This window comes from Rhinatrema bivittatum, chromosome 4 (assembly GCF_901001135.1).
Source record: "Rhinatrema bivittatum chromosome 4, aRhiBiv1.1, whole genome shotgun sequence".
NCBI classification, from domain to species: domain Eukaryota; kingdom Metazoa; phylum Chordata; class Amphibia; order Gymnophiona; family Rhinatrematidae; genus Rhinatrema; species Rhinatrema bivittatum.
In genome coordinates this window covers 21,180,935-21,204,928 of record NC_042618.1, presented here as the reverse complement: position 1 = coordinate 21,204,928, position 23,994 = coordinate 21,180,935, and the positions used below count along the sequence as shown (strand labels likewise).

The following is a 23,994-nucleotide window of genomic DNA, read 5'->3' as shown; positions in this document are numbered from 1 at the left end:
AGTACCTGATTCTGCAACCTGACCACTCTCTCCGTGGTTAGAAATACCCTCCCTAACTGGGTATTGAATCGAGGCCCCAGATTCTCCAAAGACTGTTCCAAATCACTCTTCATCAGGTTTGTCACCCAGCCCAACGAGTCCAGGAGCTGCCTCACATTTCGAACCGACCGATGACACTCCATTTCCAACTTTGATGGAGCCAATCGTTCAGGTAAGGATTGACCAGGATTCCCTCTCTCCTGAGAGCAGCCACCACCACTACCACCATCACCTTGGTGAACATCCACGGAGCAGTTGCCAACCCAAAGGGAAGGGACCAAATGCTCCCTCAGAACCGTGAACCTCAGGAATCTCTGGTATCTGGTCTTTATGGGAATATGGAGGTAGGCCTCTGTCAGATCCAATGACGCCAGAAACTCCCTTTTGTGAATCACCATTATCACAGTTTGCAATGTTTCCATCTGAAAACATGGCACCTGGAGGGCAACATTGACCTTCTGGAGGTCAAGGATGGAGCGAAAAGTCCCCTCCTTCTTGGGCACCACAAAATAAATGGATTATCTTCCCTGCCCCTGCTCAGGCACCAGAACAATTGCTTCATCAGTTGCTCTAGGTCCTCTGAAACAAAACATGTCCTTAAAAGGAGGGCAACTCAGCTGGATTTTGACCACACATCCGCAGAACAATTTTGCAACCACAGACGTCCCCGCGCTGCCACAGCCTTACCATATTCCTGGCTGATGTGCGAACCACGTCAACAGGGCATCTGCCTTGTAGGCAAATCCTGCTTCCAAATGGGCAGCCTGAGTGGCCTCACTAGATGCCCCCATCATCTTCTTGTGAGCCTTCCGGGCCCAGGACAAAAAGGCCCTTTGCATCAAGCTTCCACAAACAGCCGCACAGAGGCTTGAGGCCGAAACTCAAACAACCTTCTCAGCAGAATTTCCACCTTCCAATCCTGCATCTCCTTCAGCATGGCTGCGCCTGCCACCGGGATGGTCGTTTTCCTGGTCACTGCTAACACGGCCACATCTTAGGAATTTTCCATGACTCTGAGGTCTATTCCGTTAAGGGACATAGCTTAGCCATCGCCCAGGCAAGCTTAAGCGTCGCCTTGAGAGATCCCACACCTGATCTCCAGAAGACAATGTTTGGCTGACAGACAGAAGACAATGTGTGATGGTAAATGGAACCTTCTCTGAAGAGAGAGCGGTTTTAAGTGGGTGTACCGCAAGGATCGGTGGTTGGGACCGGTCCTGTTCAATATCTTTGTGAGCGACATTGCGGATGGGATAGAAGGTAAGGTTTGTCTTTTTGCGGATGACACGAAGATCAGCAACAGAGTGGACACGCCGGAAGGAGTGGAGAGAATGAGACGGGATCTAAGGAAACTGGAAGAGTGGTCGAAGATATGGCAGCTCAGATTCAATGCCAAGAAGTGCAAAGTCATGCATATGGGGAGTGGAAATCCGAATGAACTGTATTCGATGGGGGGGGGGAAAAGCTGATGTGCACGGAGCAGGAGAGGGACCTTGGGGTGATAGTGTCTAACGATATGAAGTCTGCGAAACAATTCGACAAGGCGATAGCAAAAGCCAGAAGAATGCTGGGCTGCATAGAGAGAGGAATATCGAGTAAGAAAAGGGAAGTGATTATTCCCTTGTACAGGTCCTTGGTGAGGCCTCACCTGGAGTACTGTGTTCAGTTCTGGAGACCGTATCTACAAAAAGACAAAGACAAGATGGAAGCGGTACAGAGAAGGGCGACCAGGAGGTGGAGGATCTTCATCACATGACGTACGAGGAGAGATTGAAGAATCTAAATATGTACACCCTGGAGGAAAGGAGGAGCAGAGGTGATATGATACAGACTTTCAGATACTTGAAAGGTTTTAATGATCCAAAGGCAACGACAAACCTGTTCCGTAGGAAAAAAATCAGCAGAACCAGGGGTCACGATTTGAAGCTCCAGGGAGGAAGATTCAGAACCAATGTCAGGAAGTATTTCTTCACGGAGAGGGTGGTGGACGCCTGGAATGCCCTTCCGGAGGATGTGGTGAAGACCAGAACTGTGAAGGACTTCAAAGGGGCGTGGGATAAACACTGTGGATCCATAAAGTCAAGAGGCCGCCAATGAAGAGTGGGTGACTCACCAGAATGACAGCTACTGCCTGGAGACATACCCTTATTCAATAACATACACATGCTTACTGTGACTCCAACATCACTCTAAGCTTCAACAGCAAGAGGAAATGTGGAAAAATAGGATTACACTCACAAAGAGAGGAGTACTGGCTTGTTACGGCGGTTACTACCCCAAACCAAATAAGCCTGATACTTCACCTTCAATGCATATACAGCATAGTTCTCTGCTTCAACGACAGGGGAGAAGAAAAAAGGGTTCGCACTCACAAAGCGGGGTAGTAGCTGGCTTGTTACGGCGGTTACTACCCCAACCAAATGTGTCTGATACTTCACTTTCGATGCATATCCAGCATGGCTCTCTGCTTCAACGGCATGGGAGAAGACTGATACATCACGCATTTCCAGCATAGCTCCCTGCTTCAACAGCAGGGGAGAAGAAAAACAACCAATAAGGACTGTATAACATAGTCTGGGTAAAAACAAATAAGCATGGGTGTAGCTTGCTTATTGCGGCGGTTACTACCCCTACTACCCCTAACTAATCAAGCTAGATATTTCAATGGTGGGGGAGGAAGGTAAATAGAACCAAGAGCTAAGAGAAACAGATAAGTATGAGAGAAAAAATGTGTGAAGCTTGCTGGGCAGACTGGATGGGCTGTTTGGTCTTCTTCTGCCGTCATTTCTATGTTTCTATGATCCACTAACTTCTTCACCTTCTTCGGCAATGGAAAAGTCTTAAGTGGACCTCGCAGACCTGGGTTCACCCCCCTCATTGTCAGACTCTTCCTCCGCAACCTTTATCCCCAACTCCTCCAGAACCCGAGGAATGAGAAGATGCAGCTCCTCCTTATAAAAGCCTGACCACCCAAGGATCAACCCCCTCAGCCACTGGTATGTCCTCGGAATCCTGCATTGGGTTCCCCAACGCGGCAACTGGATCCTTATCTGGGTCCCCCGGACCTCCCTGAAGTTGCTCAGAGTCGACCGTGGTGTCAGACATGTCCCCAGCACCCTCCGTGGACCTTCTGAGCCCCAGCAGCCGCATAATGCCACCGGACCCCTTAAACTTCTCCTCCCTAGGTTTCTTAGGCTCCCGAGCCTTTTTAGAGAGCGGATGCTTGGAACCTGCCTCCTTTTTGGCCAGAAAGGCTCTGTGGAGGAGCAAGACAAATCAGCGGAGAACCCCTCCAAAATCAGTCAAACACTGATCAGGGTATGCGTCCCCCTCGGCACAGGCAGGGGTCTGAATTGCAGGAAAATGGGGGAGGAGTATCCTGAGGCTCCAGAGCATAGCTTCCGCTCTGGACGAGGAACTAAGATGCCTGCTGTTCCTTCAGACACCCCCCAGGGCTTCCTACTACTGCACCCAAGGCTCCAAACTCCCCAGCGATCCCCTCAAAGGTTCCTACTTCCTCCCTTGGAAAAATCCTCTGTGCAAAACATGGTTGTGCTGAGACGCGACTGCTCCTCCCCACAGCCGAGGCAAACTTTCCTATGCTGAGCGGGAGGCACCATGACACGAGACTGGGTCTAAAAATAGCCCCTGCCTGCAACGTGGTCGGTAGCGCTGTCCCTGTGCTGACACCCAGCCCCGATAAAAGTCGGCAATCTGGCCCCGCTCACCTCAGACTGCCTCCCGGCAGGACACTGCAATCAGCCGCCAGAGCCCTGCTTCTGCCTGAACTGAAACTCCTTCCCTTCACTGTTTCTCTCTCTCTCTCTCTTTTTTTTTTTTTTTTTTAAAGAAACGGACACCAGCCAAAAAAAAAAAAAAATCAAAGGGAATAAACAAAATACTTCCCTGCTTCTGGCTGGAAGGGGCTAATCACTAGGATAGGCAAGGACCCAGAGGGGGTGAGGGCACCAGGATCCCTGGCTGTCATTCCCCCTTACAGACAAGGGCCATGCTAGGACAGGGATAACCAACCCCCCCCCCCACCTTGCCCTGCTCTACCCAAGGGATGGCTCACGAAGAGACCTAACACCTCGGGGAGCCGTCCTCTACGAATCTTCCTCCTCCATCATCTCCCTAGGACTGTAGGCTGCAGGTTTGCACTTCTACCATCTGCTGGAGACAGAAAAATACTGAGGGACTGTAGGTGGCACTCTCGAATATGTAGCAGTGACTCAAAATGTTTGTTCTCTGCCTCCATCTGCTGGAGGGGAGGCAAAACCCAGGAATCTGGACTGATCCAGGGACATACAGGGAAAAATAGGTTTACAAGTACATATTGCAAACTACAAAATCAACTGCTGTTGCTTCGTATCCATTCAAAATCACTTAGTTAAAAAAACAGCAGCATTTGCTCTAATACAAGCCTGCAACTACATAACTGCAAAAAATAAATCTGCACTGAATAGCCACTTTCCACTTGTATTCACTTTGAGGTCCATTTTCAGAAGCATTTAGACGAAAAACTCAGAAGTTATCCAGCTAAATGAATATTTGGGCACTTAGCTTGCTATATTGTAGCTGGATAATTAAGTTAACTGGCTAAGTTAAGGGCGTTCCAGGGACATAACTGGGAGGAGCTGAATTAGCCGGATAAGTTAGGGCCTGATTCATCAAGGTATTTTCCCATAGACACAGAATGGGAGAAAAGCCTTAGTGAATCAGGCAGTTAGCCAGTTAAGTCTGGTTGGGCCCATGAACAACCCTAAAGTTTGCTGGATAAAGTTAACCGGCTTTAATCAATAGAATGGCTGCACTATTGAATATACCTCCAAAGTCAGCCGGATAAGTTTATCTGGCTAACTTTACTATCCAGACAGTGACTGACTATGGACCTCTATGATCCTTATATGATAACATTTATCTTCACTGATATCTAAATATGTTGTTTCTTTATTAGTTTTATTTCCAATGTTATTAACATGGGGGAAATTTTCAAAGGGATTTCTGCAGGTAAACAGGCATTTAACTTGGGGAGGTGTTGGGGGACTGAACCTTTGAAAACAGATTTGGAGGCCTGCAGTTTCAAAGCTACCCCATAAGTGCCTCTCACAGATGTAAAACCAGGTAGAACAGCTCTTATTGAAGCGAGGAAGAATAACCTCCGGCATCTCTCTTCTAAAGCAGTTTTAGGTTACCAACTCCCAACTGAACCTGCAAACCCAGGTTAAATCCGTGGCCAGAAATGCCTTCTTTAAATTAAAGACCATAAGATCAGTGAAGCGCTATCTTACTAACTACGATATGTGAGCAGTTGTACAGGCGTCTCTGCTGAGTTGTATAAATCACTGTAATGTTCTTTATCTGGGCCTGCCAAAAACCTTGTTAAGAGTGCTGCAACCAGTACAAAATGCTGCCACCAGATCAGTGCTGGGAGTTCCGTATACAAAACATATCTCTCCGCATCTACAGAAGTTACACTGGCTGTTACTACAGAATAGGATTTATTTCAAGGTGCTAACCATGATGTACAAGATACAGAGAAATGAAATTTTGCAAGGTTTTTCAGAGAAATTTAAGAGCTATGTACCAATTTATGCACTACAATCCTCACAGAATTTATTGGAAATTCCATAATTAAAGATTTGCGAACTGCAAGAAACACGAAAGAAGGCATTATTGGTAGTGGGCCCAACGCTATCCCGTACGAGTTACACTGTGAATAAAAGACTAATTAAACTTCTGGAAGGGTCTTAAAACCTACTTTTTTTTAAAACAAGTTTATGATTGCTGATACTAACATAGTGCATGTTAATTTATATTTTATATTAAGTATGTGAAGGTGTGGATTTTATGTATGTCCCAAATTTCAGAATATAAGTGAAATAAAATAAACTAAACAAACTTGTTCTCATTTTATAAACTAAGAGCTGAGAATACATCCAGCAAACCTCCCTTTTTTTCATAATGCCCTCAGCACCCACTAGAGGAGGCAGCCAGTGGGTGACTGGGGGCATAATGAGATGGAAGAGAGTGACTGAGGGATGGCCATTTACTCAGCCCTTAGTTAAACATAAGTCATAGAACTATTTTCCTTGGAGGCGGCAACACTGTTTGCTTTATAGAAGAAATCAAGACCTTGCTGTTTTGCAAAAGTTTCCTCAGAGAGCCAAGGCTACTGGCTGCTCATTTCATATCCACTTTTTCTTTAATAACTGAGGATTTTAAGATTGGCAGTCAAAGAATATTAATAAAAACAACCAACCAACCAACCAACCAATTAACCACATTCAAGGACTCTGTCATTTTAAAAAGCAAACTTGAATAAGCTGTTACACATGTGCACGATATGCTAAAATATGCACATTATCATTGTCATGGTCTGTTTTGTCTGAAGGTAAGCTTACCGCTATGTCGATGACTTTTTCACTAGGGTTGTCAATCAGGAATCTAGTCAGCGTACCAGGTGTGGTTCTGTAAGTTAAGATGATGGAGTTTTTGGGATCCTGACACCACTGAATAAAAAGTTCTCTTGAAAACCCACATTCCAAATCTGGTTGGCTAGCAAGAACAACTTTAGGGCTTGGCACCCGAGATAGATCGGAAAATCCATGACACAGGGAGAGATGCCGAAACTGAAAAGGGTTATTCCTCTTATCTTCAAAGCATCTCATCAACTTGTCACTCATCCACTCCACCTAACAGAGAAAAATAATTTTACACTGCATAAAAATACTGCAGGGCATTAGATACACCAAAGAGTTTGTAAACGAAACAGTAAGCATGTTAAGCGAATTCACTACCATGGGAACAAACCTGTGATTTAGAGAATTCCACTACATTGTAGCTGACGTTATTTAGCAGAGCTAAGGAATAAACCCCTAGCCCAGCATCTTTAGTTCTCCAGATCTGGTCCAGAAGCTGAGCAAGTTCTAGCACTCTGCCTGCAGTATCCACTGCAATTAAAACATTCCCATCACCTCGCAGAGTTTCCAAGACATTTGCTGGAAAAAGAGTTTAAATGTTCATTGGTATTGGAAAAAAATATTTTAGGAGAAAAGATTTCATATTTAAACCATAGAGAATCATTTACTATTGTAAACTAAAAGCCTTAACTTTCACTACCACTGAACAAATGAAAAAGATAAAAAATGTTGATACTATTTAGAAACTGCTTCTGTAACCTACTGCATTACTTTATTAATAAATTAGTATCAACTCTGGCTTCTCTTTAATATGCAATAACCAATTTCCAAACTAAAGTTCTCTACCACTTTGTGGAAATAAGGATCAACATCTGTTTCTGTCCGATATGTAGGAAAGATTTTCTAAAAATATTGAGAAAAACTTTCCATTTATGTTTTGCCTTAATGTCATGTGAAAGTGCGATCATGGGTAGTACGTGTCATTGAAAAGATGTGATTTTGAGCCTGTCAGATGGCTTAGTGGCAGTGCAAGATCATACAAAGAACCTGGGTTCAATTTCTGAGCTGGGTCTTCTGCTCCCCTGGCTGAGGATACTGCAGGGGCAGGCAGCATCCACAGCCTTTGGTTGTAGGGGAGATGGAGAGAGCATCTTAATCATTGCTCAATGATTATACTTACTGTCAAGATTTAAGATGCAAACACACCAGGCTGCAGAGGGAGCCATGGTCTATGGTCCTTAGCCAAGAACCATCACTGCAATGGCCATGCTTTGTAAAGGTTTAGAAACAAAGAAAAAACCCCAAAAAACAAAACACTGGTACTGAAGCCTAATAGAAGCTGGTTCCAATTGAGTCAGAAGCCCTAAAAGAGCAGAAGGAAACTGCTGGGCCAAAAATACAAAGATCAAGTTTCAAAACAAGATTTAGAAAACTATAAATTAAAACAAGACTAAATCAGCTGTCTCACAACTGCACAGTGCCAACTGGCTACCACTGTAGCCTCAGGACACTGCTTCAGCAAACAGAATCCCAGCAACTTCAATCTGCTAGGCACCAACAGTAACTTCCAAAACACTTAAAAACTGTGTTGAAACCCCTAACATAATATGGCACATACATATTCTATCTGCTTTGATAGGACAAAATTCATACTTAGCAGCTGTTCGTCCCTTTGTTTTCTTCTAGGCTGCACGTAAGTAGCATTAAAGCAGTCTGTGATGAGCAAGGAAGGCCTGCTTAACATCTCTAAAGAGCATCCATTCAAGTGGCTGAAATGAAGACAATAGAAATTAAAATATCATAGAACTGAACAATACAAACCAATCTCAAAGATCTTGTGCTCATTGTACACTTCAATTTAAGAACATAAGAAATACCATGTTGGGTCAGACCAAGGTGCATCAAATCCAGCATCCTGTCTCCGACAGTGGCCAGTTTGGGTCACAAGTAACCTGCAGATTCCATGACGTTAATCTAATTCCTGTTACTCCTAGGGATACCATTAGCTTTCTGGCTAAACAATGTATTATGGACTTTTCCTCCAGGAACTTGTCCAAATCTCTTTTAAACCTTGTTATGCTAGTCGCCTTGACCACATTCTCTGGCAACAAATTCCACAGTATGATTGCTTGCTGATTTAAAAAGTACTTTTATAGAAACATAGAAATGACGGCAGAAGAAGACCAAATGGCCCATCTAGTCTGCCCAGCAAGCTTCACACATTTTTTCTCTCATACTTATCTGTTTCTCTTAGCTCTTGGTTCTATTTCCCTTCCACCCCCAGTTTTAATGTAGAGAGCAGTGATGGAGCTGCATCCAAGTGAAATATCTAGCTTGATTCGTTAGGGGTAGTAGCCGCCGCAATAAGCAAGCTGCACCCATGCTTATTTGTTTTACCCAGACTATGTTATTAGCCCTTATTGGTTGTTTTTCTTCTCCCCTGCCGTTGAAGCAGGGAGCTATGCTGGATATGCGTGACGTATAAGTCTTCTCCCATGCCGTTGAAGCAGAGAGCCATGCTGGATGTGCATCGAAAGTGAAGTATCAGGCACATTTGGTTTGGGGTAGTAACCGCCGTAACAAGCCAGCTACTCCCTGCTTTGTGAGTGCGAACCCTCTTTTCTTCTCCCCTGCCGTTGAAGCAGAGAGCTCTGCTGTATATGCATTGAAAGTGAAGTATCAGGCTTATTTGATTTGGGGTAGTAACCGCCGTAACAAGCCAGCTACTCCCCTCTTTGTGAGTGTGAATCCTTTTTTCCACATTTCCTCTTGCTGTTGAAGCTTAGAGCGATGTTGGAGTCACCGTAAGCCTGTGTATGTTTATTTAATAAGGGTATTGACTCCAGGCAGTAGCCATCATTCTGGCGAGTCACCCACTCTTCATTGGCAGCCTCTTGACTTTATGGATCCACAGTGTTTATCCCACGCCCCTTTGAAGTCCTTCACAGTTCTGGTCTTCACCACATCCTCCGGAAGGGCATTAACCTGCTGGTTGTTAGTTTCATGGCATGTCCCCCTGTTTTAGTATTATTTGAAAGGTTAATAAGTGTCTTATTACCTGTTCCCCACCATTCATGATTTTATACATTTCTATCATTTCCCCTCTTAGCTGTCTCTTTTCAAAGCTGAAGAGACCTATCTTGTGTAGCCTCTTGTCATATGGGAGTCATGCTATTTACTTCATCATTTTTGTTGCCCTCCTCTGCTCCTTTTCTAGTAACGCTATGTCTATTTTGAGATGTGGCGAAGAGAAATGCACCCACAATATCAAGTTGCGGTCACACCTTGACTGATATAGAGGTAATATGATATTTTCTGTTTTATTCTCTATTCCATACCTAACATTCTATTTGCTTTTTTGTATGTCAAGCTTAAAAGAAATAGAATGCATGGCTATAATCAGGAATCCAGACAAAGATTGCCAAATAGCACGAACACCCTTTCTCTGAATCAATTTAACTGCTCCGGCAACTTCATATCTATACACCCTACATATATATATATATGCATGGATGCACATACATTAGCCTGTACTCAGGGTAAGGCCATTTTATAACATATGCGCACGTTAATAAAATAGTCTGGCTGAGTGCACACGTATGCCAAATCAGGGGATTTTAAAAGGGGTGCATACTGCCTTTCCCAGTTTTACTAGTTCGTCCCCAGTTCAGAGATAGGTCTTCTAAACCCCCCCCGGTTTAATACCCTTCACTATCCCCAGTTAGCCCTGATCCTTAAAACACCACAGATCTGCCTAGTTTTATTTTTTAATTTACATATCATCCCGTCATCCGTAGCAGAAGTAAAGTGACATGGCAGGGGATTTGGTTTATGACTTGAAACACCCTGTCTCTTTTTGAAATCTTTGACGATGTGCATGCTACGGGAGATACACACATATCCAGGTGGCTTTTAAAATCTGCTCTGCATGCTCAAGCCCAACTTATTCATACATCTCCTTATTAATGTTCACCTCATAATGTTCCATCAAAAAGTGCAAGTCAGCAGGCCACTATCCTGACAACTGCTAAGTACCATTTGCAACCCATGTGCTAGAAAAATACATAACAACTTACATTGGATTATACTGATTGCATTCTCTTTCTTTTAAACTTGACATAAAAGAGTATGGGCATTTGTATTCTCTTATATTTTATTTAACTATTTTTGATTATAAAGACCTGTTTACATAATTCAATTAAAAAATGGAACTCTATTTGCTTTTTTGACTGCTGCCGCACACTGAGCTTAGGATTTCAGTGTATTGTGGACAAGAATTTCAAGGTCCTTTTCCTATGTGATGACATCAGCCTTACCAGTCTATAGTTTCCTAGATCACTCTTGGAGTCCTTTTTTTTTTGTTGTTTTTAATATTTTTTTATTGACCAACTTGAAGTTAATAGCAGAACAAAAGAACATATAGTCACATTTTGTATTAACAAGCTAGTCGCTCGCTTAGTAGATACAAATGAAACGAATGGTTGTATACAAAAATAAAATTCAGACATTAGAAAGAATGGCCCCCAGAAGTGGTTCTGCTTTCTGGTAGGGCCTAAATAAGAACAACATGAAAGAAACTTCAGGCAGACTAGCATTCCCTCCCTCCCCCACCCACAATAATCAAGAATTCGAGTCATAAGTGAAATCATATATAGATGAATCCAGTTATATACCGTAAGCACCAAAAAGCACCTTAATTCTGAAGAGCAACACATCACGAGTCTCAGGAGATAGAAAAGGAGTACAAGTTCACCCTGTAGACAAGTCATTAAGTATGAGACCCTGCACCCTAGGTGAAAGTGAGGAAAGATACAGCTCCCAACGTTTCAGAAACAATCGTTTAGGTTGAAACCATTCTATTTTCGCAATAACTGTCTAGTATACGTGTGTGGTGAACCATGTTACGTAATTGCGTAAGGGTGGGAGAATCTTGTAAAAGCCATTTCTGTAAAATACATTTTTTTGCTAAAATAATCACTATGTGGAACCACCATTTAACATATGTACTACGAAAGGGGATGCCCCTATCATCATCCCTGAGGAAAACATTGATATGGTATGCAAAATGGATACCGCACTGAGTTTGGAGATATCCATGAACCTGTCGCCAAAACTATGCTATACGTGGGCAGGTCCAGAATTGATGCCCCAGCGTACTGCGAGGGGTTGCACATTTAGGACAACAACCAGCTCCCCCGGGGCCCAATTTACTAGCCTGTGCCGAAGCCATATAAAAACGATGTAAAAATTTAAATTGCAGTTCTTGGAGAAGGGTCAGCAAAGATAGACTATGCCCTGGCAAAACTCTGCTTATAATAAGGCAAAGTCATAGAGGTTCCCAAATCCCTATTCAATCCCGCCACCGTAGTATCCCAACTCGGGGGAGATTGATATTTACCGAGCAACTTATACCAAAAAGAGAGCCTATGACGAGTTGGGTCATCCATATCTAAATAATCTGACAAGAGTACCCAAGCATGGTCGTGTGGGTCGAGCAAAGATAAAGAGCGGATATAGTAGCAGGCCTGTAAATATGCATAAAAATGTTGAGACTGAAGGGCATATTTTTCCTGCAAACTGTGAAAAGAGTAAACTACATTATCGTCATCAACTAGATGTACCAAAGATTTGATACCTTTTGCATACCATTCCCTAAAAATGCGATTGTGTCATCCCGGTGCAAAATCTTTATTATCTAGAAAATGCAAAAAATGGGTTACATTCCTCGAGAATTGTAGGCGACAGCATGCCAAGCGCCAAGCCAGATATGTCGGCATAAGCAGCACACTATGGCGAAGATGAAAAGGGAGTACCAGGGGCATTTTGTGAAAGAGATAAAGCCGTAGCGACCTAATCTGGAGGTGTTCTATCCGCAGGGAGGTATAATACATAGTGTCCATAAGCCAATCTGCAGCATGTCGTAACTGACAGGCCACATTATAAGTTTTTATGTCGTGTAAGCTCCAACCCCCTTGTTTCTTCGGCAAACGAAGCAATTTAAGAGCTATATGGGTTTTTTTAACCTGCCAGAGAAGCTTACGCATTTGGACATCTGTGTCCCATAATTCACACTTTGACCTGAAGACTGGAAGCAGCTGCATCACATATAACCATTGGGGGAGAATCATCATTTGGTAAAGTGCAATTCTACCCACTAGGGTCAGTGGTAAAGCTTGCCAGCGTTGAACCAAAATATTTGTTTTCCGAAGAATGGCTTTAAAATTAAGGGATTGTGTCAAGGCCGGTATACAAGGTAAAAGAACCCCAAGATATTGGACATAGTGATTGGCTTGTGGGACAGGGAAATCCGGGGGATTCCAAGTCTGGGAGTTCGGCATAGTGAACAAAGCAGCCGATTTCCCCAAATTTAATTTAAAACCCGTCAAGGAGCCGTAGGTATGTATTTCTTGTATCAAAGCCTCCCAAGAAGTCTGCGGGGAACTCAAGTGTACGAGTAGATCATCTGCAAAAGCCACCAGTTTATACAGTGTTGGTTCACCGGGCTGGGGGGATATCCCTGTAATTAAACTACTGGAGTGGATATGAGTCAATAAAGGCTCTAGAGTGAGGAAAAAAGGAGAGGGGAAAGCGGGCAACCTTGACGAGTTCCCCTATTGATGGGAAAAGGCGCCGTTAAAGTGCCATTGACCATAACAGAGGCAGTTGGGTAACAACAAAGGGCTTGAATGACCGAAAGGAAGTATCCATTTATACCCAATGATTCCAGGACAGTGAACATAAATGGCCACCCGACTCTATCGAAGGCTTTTTCAGCGTCAAAGCTGATAAGCACAGAGGGTATGTCTTGCCAGTGACACGTTTCCAAAGATGACAAGATTTTTCGTACATTGGTGGAAGAACTGCAATCTTTAACAAAACCAACTTGATCTTCTCCAATCAGGGCTGGCAAGAAACGAGATAACCTATTCGCCATTATTTTAGCTAGCAATTTGATGTCAAAATTTAAAAGAGAAATTGGTCTATAAGAGTCAGGTAAAGTAGGGTCCTTATTTGCCTTGGGTATAACTGTGATATAGGTCAGATTACGATACAAGGGAGAATGAGGACGAGCAATAAAGTAATCAAGCATATCTCTTAATGGCACCACTAAGAACATAAGAAATTGCCATGCTGGGTCAGACCAAGGGTCCATCAAGCCCAGCATCCTGTTTCCAACAGAGGCCAAAACCAGGCCACAAGAACCTGGCAATTACCTAAACACTAAGAAGATCCCATGCTACTGATGCAATTAATGCAGTGGCTATTCCCCAAGTAAAATTGATTAACAGCCATTAACGGACTTCTCCTCCAAGAACTTATCCAAACCGTTTTTGAACCCAGCTACACTAACTGTACTAACCACATCCTCTGGCAACAAATTCCAGAGCTTTATTGTGTGTTGAGTGAAAAAGAATTTTCTCCGATTAGTCTTAAATGCGTTACTTGTTAACTTCATGGAATGCCTTCTAGTCCTTCTATTATTCGAAAGTGTAAATAACCGAGTCACATCTACTCGTTCAAGACCTCTCATGATCTTAAAGACCTCTATCATATCCCCCCCCTCAGCTGTCTCTTCTCCAAGCTGAACAGCCCTAACCTCTTCAGCCTTTCCTCATAGGGGAGCTGTTCAATCCCCTTTATCATTTTGGTTGCCCTTCTCTGTACCTTCTCCATCACAACTATATCTTTTTTGAGATGTGGCGACCAGAATTGTACACAGTATTCAAGGTGCGGTCTCACCATGGAGCGATACAGAGGCATTATGACATTTTCTGTTCTATTAACCATTCCCTTCCTAATAATTCCTAACATTCTATTTGCTTTTTTGACTGCTGCAACACACTGAGCCGACGATTTTAAAGTATTATCCACTATGATGCCTAGATCTTTTTCCTGGGTGGTAACTCCTAATATGGAACCTAACAACGTGTAACTACAGCAAGGGTTATTTTTCCCTATATGCAACATCTTGCACTTGTCCACATTAAATTTCATCTGCCATTTGGATGCCAAATCTTCCAGTCTTGCAAGGTCCTCCTGTAATATATCACAGTCTGCTTGTGATTTAACTACTCTGAATAATTTTGTATCATCCGCAAATTTGATAACTTCACTCGTCGAATTCCTTTCCAGATCATATATATATATATATATATTGAAAAGCACCAGTCCAAGTACAGATCCCTGAGGCCCTCCACTGTTTACCCTTTTCCACTGAGAAAATTGACCAGTTAATCCTACTCTCTGTTTCCTGTCTTTTAACCAGTTTGTAATCCACGAAAGGACATTGCCTCCTATCCCATCACATTTTAGTTTTCGTAGAAGCCTCTCATGAGGGACTTTGTCAAACGCCTTCTGAAAATCCAAATATACTACATCTACCGGTTCACCTTTATCCACATGTTTATTAACCCCTTCAAAAAAATGGAGCAGATTTGTTAAGCAAGGCTTCCCTTGGGTAAATCCATGTTCACTGTGTCCATTAAATCATGTCTTTCTATATGCTCTACGATTTTGATCTTGAGAATAGTTTCCACTATTTTTCCCGGCACTGAAGTCAGGCTCACTGGTCTATAGTTACCCGGATCGCCCCTGGAGCCTTTTTTACATATTGGGGTTACATTGGCCACCCTCCAGTCTTCAGGTACAATGGATGATTTTAATGATAGGTTACAAATTTTAACTAATAGATCAGAAATTTCATTTTCTAGTTCCTTCAGAACCCTAGGATGCATACCATCTGGTCCAGGTGATTTGCTACTCTTTAGTTTGTCAATCTGGCCTACTACATCTTTCAGGTTCACAGTGATTTCGTTCAGTCTGTCCTACTCATCACCCCTGAAAACCATCTCCGGAACTGGTATCTCCCCAACATCCTCATTAGTTAACACGGAGGCAAAGAATTCATTTAGTCTTTCTGCAATGGCCTTATCTTCCCTAAGAGCCCCTTTAACCTCTGTCATCTAATGGGCCAACCGACTCCCTCACAGGTTTCTTGCTATATGGGGCAGGAGGATTTTATAGAACTCAGCCGTGTACCCGTCAGGGCCCGGGGCCTTTAAAGGTTTAGCGGCTTTGAGTACTGCCCGGATTTCCGAGACATGGATCGGCTGGTTAAGGTGGTCTAATTGATCTGGAGATAAGCAAGGTAGCCCAGTATGAGCCAGGTAATCTTCTATAGCCGCCTGGTCCACCGGTTCAGCTTGATAGAGCCATTGATAGTAATCACAAAACACCTTCCCCATGTCTCGGTCATCAGTGACAAGGGTACCCGCAGAAGATCTCATCATTGCACTGTGCGTCTTACCCCCCCCCCCCAATTTTTTGTCATGTTAGCTAACAGGCATCCTGGCTTACTACCATAATGATAATATTTTGATTTGAAATAGAGTTCGGACTTTTTCGCCCTCACATGTAATAGAGAATTGAGTTCATACATAACAGCATTAAGGGCGGATCTATTTGCCCCAGAGGGCATCTTTTCAAAACGATGCTTAGCGTCGCGCAATTGAGTCTCGAGATGATGGATCTGTCTCAGTTGTCCCTTATTTTTGTTAGCCGTATAAGCTATAATGTCTCCCCTAAGGACAGCTTTCGCGGTTTCCCAAAACAGCAAAGGTTGAGATTTGTGCTGTGCGTTATTGTCAGTGTATGCCTCCCATTTCTGAGCAAGAAAATTGCGGAAGTGGACATTGCCATACAAACGGCGAGCGAATCGCCAAAGTATGGGAGTAAGTGTTGAGTTGCCCACCTGAAAATCTGCCATCACTAAGGCATGATCCGTGATCTCTAAAGGACCCAAGTCAGTATGAAGTATACGTGCAAAATCAGTGTCCTGAGTGAGAATGTAATCAATGCGAGACCCCGTGTCATGCACTCGAGAAATGTGAGTGTATTCAATATCATGGGGGTGAAGCTTCCTCCACACATCGCTCATACCTAGCGTGTGACATACCCAGGAGACCCCCTTATCGGGGGAGTCACCGGGTCCCGCACGTTTGGTGGTTCTATCTTGTGCAGGGTCTAATACACAATTGAAATCCCCTCCAATCAAAAGATGGCCCTTGGCTTGATTGGCAAGTAAAGTGACCAGATGCGTAAAAAAACCATGGGAATATACATTAGGGGCATATATATTGCAAATAGTTAAAGTGATCCCATGGATCTGCCCAATTAAAATAAAATATCGACCATCATCATCAGACAAGAAATGTTCTAGCTGGAAGGGGAGTTGTTTACCAAGATAGCTACCCCAGCCGTCTTAGTTGATGTTTGCACATAATAAACTTGATTAACCCACATGCGGCGGAGCTTCAGGTGTTCGACCGCATCTAGTTTTGTCTCTTGCAAGAGAGCGATCTGTATGCGGTGACGTTGTAGAGATTGCAAAATCTTATACCTTTTGAATATAGAACCAATTCCTGAGACATTCCAGGAACCAAAGCGTATTACATTTTGTGACATGTTATTACTAGAAAAACAAGGAAAAATACAGCGAGAGTAATACCCATGGCCAAAGCTCGGATTCCCCAGCCTGAACCCAAGCCCTTGGTGCTACGGTCATAAGTCGTCAAATTCTCAGCTAGTAAATAGACAACACAATCCCTCAACCCATTCCCATCCCCTCCCCCCCAACCTTGAACCTACATTAACATCCCTTCCTCTATACATAGAGAAATAAACCACCTTATATCATGAAGCACTCCCTCCCTCCAGGACCGGAGGAGAAAAAAAGAAAAAAAAAAAAAAAGGGGGAATAGCAAGAAGCAGAACAAAAGAACAAGAGATCTTTTCCAAAACCGTCCAATTTGGGGCAACAGCACTGTGTAAAGAGCACGAGGTATAGAAAGTTAAATCAAAAGGCCAGAAATGAAGTGATGTCATTAATCTTATCACATCGCAGCTGGCAAAAAAACAAAAGCTGTCCAACCCCAAAGCCAAGCAACTGTCAAGTACGTGCGGAGTGCCCCCTGAGAAAAGAAAAATAAACCAACAGACGTCAGATGAAAAAATATAAATATATATATATGTCCAGTTGCCTGTCCTCAACAATAGATAAAAGAGGAGTCAGTAATTCTAAGAGCCAGTTTGTGATGACCAAGAGCCTGGTCATCAAACATGTAGAGGTAGAAAAAAAAGAAAATTGTGTTCTTAGAAAGCAAGTCATTCGCCAGATTGCAGATCCAGATTATCCACAAATTGTGTCACAGTTTCCACCAATTCAAAAAATTGAGTTTCATTGTGCCAAGTGATCCGGAGTCTGGCTGGGAATTGGAGCATGAAGGCTACTTTATGTTGAATCAGCTTTGTGCACCGCTGGGTAAAGGCCTTGCGTTGTGCCACCACCAGCTTGGAGTAATCTTGAAAGATTAATATAGAGGCTCCCTTGTAGTCCACGGTGCGTTTTTTCCCATATGCTAGCAGCACTTCCATCTTGTGTGCAGAGTTTAAGAACTTTGCTATAACTGGTCGGGGGTCGAAGCATATTGGCTTGCTTTTGACCCAGACGATGCGCCCATTCTATTCTCAGCGCGCCATGTTTTGTGATGAGATCGAGGGCCTGCATAAGCCAGGCTTCCAAAACACCTGCCAGGTCCACGTCCCAAACGGTTTCCGGGAAGCCGATGAACCGCAAGTTGCCTCGTCTGCTTCTATTCTCGAGGTCATCTATTTTTTTTTATTTGCTTTTCATTGTCAGCTTTCAATTCTAGGACATGCTCCTCCAGCTGGGTGACCCGGCCTTCTACCGTAGAGATCCGCGATTCCGCTTCGTGGATGCGGGTCGTAGAATCAGCCAACAGTTGGCTCATTGCTTCAAATTTTTGATAAAGTTTATCAAATTGAATGTCCAATGCGGATACTACTGCCTCTACTAGCTCTGTTATCTTCCTGTCTCACTCCGGAGAGGAAGGTGAGCCGGCCGCTGGCGCCATCTTGAGCTCTGTCTGCCAGTATTTGTCAGGGCCTCGTCACTGGGGTTTCGCCGCCATTCACAGTGTAATAGAATCGCAGAGTTCCCCAAATGTAAAGGACCCGGCACGACAGGTTCTTACATTTGGCATGAAGTCGAAAAAAAAAGTGGGAAGTGCAAAAAATTACTCAGAAATAAAGCGGGAGGGAGGGCGGAGCTGAGTAGGAATGCGTCCTACCCATCCACCATGACACCGGAAGTCCTTTCTTGGAGCCCTTTTCAAAAAAAAAAAAAAAAAAAGATCGGCATCACACTGGCCATCTTCCAGACTTTAGGTATCGTGGCTGTTTTGAATGTTACAGATTGCTAGTAACAAGTTTTCAATCTCATTTTTTAAGTTTTAGAACTCTGGTGGATGCCATCCAGTCATGGTGATTTGTTAACTCTACAGTTTGTCATTCTGATCTACTACAGTCTCCATTATCACAGATATTTGTTTTAGTTGCTCAGAATCTTCACTACTAAAAGCCTGTTTTCAGGTATGGGTATGTTCCCAAACATCCTCCTCAGTAAAGACAGAGGCAAGAATTCAGTTTTCCTGCTATTTCCTTATCCTCCCTGAGCACCCCTTTAACCCAATCGGTCACCTAGAGTTCCAAATGACTCCATCACAGCTTTTTACTTCAAATGTACTTATTAACGTTTGACTCTCTGCAAGCTCCTTCTCAAATTGTGTCTTGGCCTGTCTTACTATGGTTTTACATTTAACTTGCCAGTACTTATGCTCTTCCTTATTTTCATCATTTGGGTCCCTTTTCCATTTTTTGAACAATGCCCTTTTAGCTTTAACTGCCTCAGCATTAAATCATGCTGGCCGTTATTTGGTCTTCCTTCAACCTTTTTTTAATGCATGGAATACATTTTATCTAGGCTTCCACAATGTTATTTTTAAACAAGGTCCAGGCCTCATACAAACTTTTTACAACTGCTGCAGTAATCTAAAATGAGCAAATTAAATTTGCTTCTTACTTTTAAAAGTAAGTGGTTTCAGTGGCTGTAAAATGTTTGTCTCTTCTTAAGATCTCTGCTCTCTTCCTAGAGGACTGCCAATTAAAAAAATAACTGCATTGCAACTTCACTAATTTTGGTTTCGGTGGGTGAGATATCAATTATTGTTCAAGTTGTAGTTATCTTCTTAAAACAAATTAACATTGTAGAAAAATAACGCATATTATAAACTAAAAACTTACATTTCTCTCTTGTGGTTGAAATCAACGGCATAAACAATTTCTTCTTCGCCATCTTTTACAATCTTCCAAATTGTGCCCCCTATCATGTGACCAGCTGGCAGCGGTGTGATAGACAAGCCATGCCCTTTTCCTAAAGAAACAGAAGTTAAAGAATGGCCACACCCATTACCTCGCCTCCACATAAAATGCAATTCATTCACACTCCCTATGCATTCCTAATTTTGCAACCTAATCACTGTACATCACACAAAAGCAGCAGTATCCCACTTTATTGCTTTGTCCTTGCAATCTCCTTATCTGTAAAATGAATTTCATCATCTCTTTGGACTGGCTTTTCCTTAATTCACCTCACTTCTTCAGTGTTTCTCTGGTTCACCTTTCTATTACTACACAACCGTTGAGTTTACCTAACTCAGGTGGTATTTTTACTTCTTGTCAGGATAAATAAATCCTTTTCCATCCTTGCTGATTTCAGAGCACTACACAAATTTTTGCAGCAAACTACTTAAATCATGGTTCAAATTTACCATACCAAATTTCATTCAACCATTCCTCAACCCCAAAATTTAAAATCGATTATAGTTTTGTAAAATAACTTCTTTAACCAAGCCTAAAGCTGTGACAAGTCAAATCCTACAAGTCACTAATATAAATCTTGGGATAAAGCAAATGTTGCTTACCTATAACAGGTGTTCTCACAGGACAGCAGGATGTTAGTCCTCCCATATTGGTGACATCACAGGATGGAGCCCAATCATGGAACACTTTTATCAAAGTTTCCAGAACTTTGACTGGCCCCTACTGGGCATGCCCAGCATGGCACTAACCCTACAGCCAGCATGGGTCCCCCTTCAGTCTTGTTAAAAAGCTACAGGTAGTGCCGAAAATAAAATAAGAAAAATATGAACCCAACACCGTGGGGCGGCGGGCGGGTTTCGTGAGGACTAACATCCTGCTGTCCTGTGAGAACACCTGTTACAGGTAAGCAACATTTGCTTTCTCACAGGACAAGCAGGATGGTAGTCCTCACATATGGGTGAATACCGAGCTGAGGATGTCCGAACATGCACCAAATGTACGCAGGCGTGCAAGGCACTAGGCATGGGATGAAATTTGGCCGAGGGCATCCTGAACCACACCGGGCAGGCGGAAGGGTGTTGGTACATCACGTTGTAAATAGGTTGTGCAAGACAGACTGGCCAAAGATGGAATCTTATCTTCCGGCTTTGTCTAAGCAATAATGGGCTGTAAAGGTATGGAGAGAACTCCAGGTGGCAGCCCTGCAAATGTCAGGAAGCGGCACCAATCGTAGGTGTGCTACTGAAGTTGCCATGGCCCTCACAGAGTGTGCTTTAACACTGTCTTGAAGTGGAATGCCCGCTTGCTGACAGCAAAAGGATATGCAGTCCGCCAACCAGGAGTAGAGAGTCTGCTTAACCACAGGCTGTCCCAATTTGATGGAATGGAAAGAGACAAACAATTGAGTGCTTTTCCTGTGGGCAGCTGTACGGTCTAGGTAGAACGCTAGAGCCCGTTTGCAGTCAAGGGTATGCAAGCCTGCTCTCCTGGATTGGAATGGGGCCTGGGAAAAAAGGTAGGTAGTATAATGGATTGATGGAGATGAAACTCCGAAACTACCTTAGGCAAGAATTTAGGGTGAGTGCGGAGTACTGCCTGGTCCTGCAGAAGTTTAGTGTAAGGTGGATAGGTAACTAGAGCCTGTAATTCACTAACTCTGCGAGCGGAAATGATTGCCAAAAGGAAAATCACTTTCCATGTGAGATATCGAAGGTCACAGGATTAAAGAGGCTCGAATGGTGGTTTCATGAGGCGACCCAAAACTAGGTTGAGGTCCCAAGAAGGGGCCGGACGCAAAGGAGGCTTGAGGTGAAGCAAGCCCTTCAAGAAGCGTGTTACAAGGGGTTGTACTGATATGGGAACATCCGCGATACCTTTATGGAAGGCTGCTACCGTACTGACATGCATTCTGATGGAGGAAGTTTTTAGACCTGACTGACAAGTGCCAGAGATAGTCCAGAAACCTCGTGATTGGACAGGTAAAGGGGTCAAGGGACTGAGAAGAGCACCATGACGTAAACCTGGTCCATTTGTAAGAATAAGATTTTCTCGTGGAAGGCTTCCGTGAAGCAATCAGGACACGGGAAACTGGTTCAGAAAGGTTAAGTGGTTGAAGGATTAACCTTTCAACATCCATGCCGTCAAGGACAAGGCTTGAAGGTTGGCGTGACTTAGGCACCCTTTGTTTTGAGTGATTAGAAGCGGGTCCTTTCCCAAGGGAATGTGCCTGCGAATGGAGAGATCCTGAAATATTGGAAACCACACTTGGCGCGGCCAGTGAGGTGCTACCAGGATCATGGTTCCCTTTCCCGATGTAACTTCACGAGAGTCTTCAAAAGAAGTGGAAGTGGAGGGAATGCATATAGGAGACCGGTTGGCCATTATAGGGAGAACGTGTCTCTTGGCTGATGGTGTTGGCTGCGAGTGAGAGAGCAGAATGCGTCTACTTTGCGATTTTGAGGTGACGCAAAGAGGTCTAATTTGAGGATAACCCCATTGTTGGAAGATCGAGTTCACTACTGAGGGGTTGAGAGACCACTCGTGCGGTTGAAAGGTGCGACTCAGCTTGTCTGCAAACACATTGTCCACTCCCGGCAAGTAGGTGGCCCTGAGGTACATCGAGTGGGAGAGGACCTCCGCCCATATCTGTGCAGCTTCCTGACACAGAAGGTAGGAGCCCGTCCCTCCCTGTTTGTTGATGTACCACATGGCTATCTGGTTGTCTGTCTGGATCAGGATGACTTGATTGGAGAGGCGATCCTGAAATACCCTGAGAGCATATCAGGTTGCTCAAAGCTCCAGGAAATTTACCTGTTTGGCTTCCTCTGGAGACCAAGATCCTTGTGTCTGCAGATCAGCCACGGGGGCTCCCCAAGCAAGGTTGGAAGCATCGGTGGTGAGAGTTATTTGAGGGTCTGGAGCCTGGAAGGGTAAAGCCTTGGAGGAGATTGACCTGATGTCTCCACCAGGCGAGAGACTGACGGAGTAAGTCGGTTACGTAGACAATGGTCGACAAGGGCTGAATGGATTGAGTCCATTGTGACCTTAGAGTTCACTGCATGACTCTCATGGCCAAGCGGGCCATTGGGGTGACCTGAACTGAGGACGCCATGTGTCCCAGGAGGATGAGAAAGTGGTGTGCAGTCGTGGAATGCTGAGCCTGCAGCTGGTGTGCAAGAGACACGAGAGTGAGAGCTCGCTGTCAAGGCAGAAAAGCCTTTGCCTGCAAGGTGTCCAAGTCTGCCCCAATGAATGACAAGGTTTGAGATGGTACTAAGCAGGATTTGTTGTAGTTGATGAGAAATCCAAGCGAAATTAGAGTGTGCAAGGTAAAATGTAGGGATGAGAGAGCAGCTTGCTGAGTGGGAGCCCTGATTAACCAATCGTCTAGATAGGGGTAGACGTGAACACCTTGAGTCCTGAGGAAGGCTGCAACTACGATGAGGCATTTTGTGAAGAATCGTGGTGCAGACGCGAGGCCGAATGGAAGCACTCGGTACTGTTAGTGCTGGGGGCCTACTAGAAACCTCAGGTATTTGCGATGGGATGGAATGATCGTGATATGAGTGTATGCGTCCTGGAGGTCTAGAGAGCATAGCCAGTCTCCTCTTTGTAGAAGAGGAAGAAGAGAGCCCAAGGTTACCATTTTGAACTTCTCTCGCTGGAGGTACTTGAGGGCACGTAGATCCAGAATTGGACGAATGCTTCCCGATTTTTTGGGGATTAGAAAGTACCGGGAATAGAACCCTAGGTCGTGCTGAGAGTAGGGTACTGGTTCTATTGCCTTGGACTGGAGAAGGAGGGAGACCTCCTGTTCCAGAACGATGGAGTGATCGTATGTTCTCCACGTCAGTAGAGGTGGGGAGTCCGGTGGAATGGAGAGAAAGTTCAGATGATAACCCTGAGAAATTATCGCCAGGACCCACTGGTCTGAGGTGATGGAGTGCCACCTGTTGTTGAAATGGCACAATTGACCTCCCACTGGTATGTGGGGCAATGGAATCTGGCTGCTGCTCTCTATGCAGGAGTCAAAAACCAGAAGCAGGGCCCGGCTTAGGAGCTGCTTGCGGTTTTTGTGTCTGACAAGACTGGGCTTTTTGAAACGGTCTCGTAGAACGGGTTCTAGATGGTGGCGGGTAGGATTTCTTCGGGCGGAAGAATGACTTCTTAGAGTCCTTCCGGAAGGTTTGTTTTGAAGAGTACTCAGAAGGTATCAGGAGAGCTGTCTTAAGGTCTCATGATGATCCTCGAGTTCCGCCACTGTTCGTTGAATCTGCTCGCCAAATAGATTATC

General features: G+C 44.0%; 1 protein-coding gene across 4 annotated transcripts in view; it reads right to left on the bottom strand.

The window, feature by feature from the left end:
* CPSF2 (cleavage and polyadenylation specific factor 2) overlaps positions 1-23,994 on the bottom strand; it is an 87,639-nt gene that overhangs the window by 34,918 nt on the left and 28,727 nt on the right. For all 4 annotated transcript variants that reach the window (XM_029597818.1, XM_029597819.1, XM_029597822.1 and 1 more), the window contains 4 exons: positions 19,623-19,752; positions 8,115-8,230; positions 6,853-7,040; positions 6,444-6,734 (listed from right to left, as the gene is read on the bottom strand). In XM_029597818.1, coding sequence (XP_029453678.1) covers positions 6,444-6,734; positions 6,853-7,040; positions 8,115-8,230; positions 19,623-19,752 — 725 coding nt within the window. The remainder of the gene's footprint in view (positions 1-6,443; positions 6,735-6,852; positions 7,041-8,114; positions 8,231-19,622; positions 19,753-23,994) is intronic.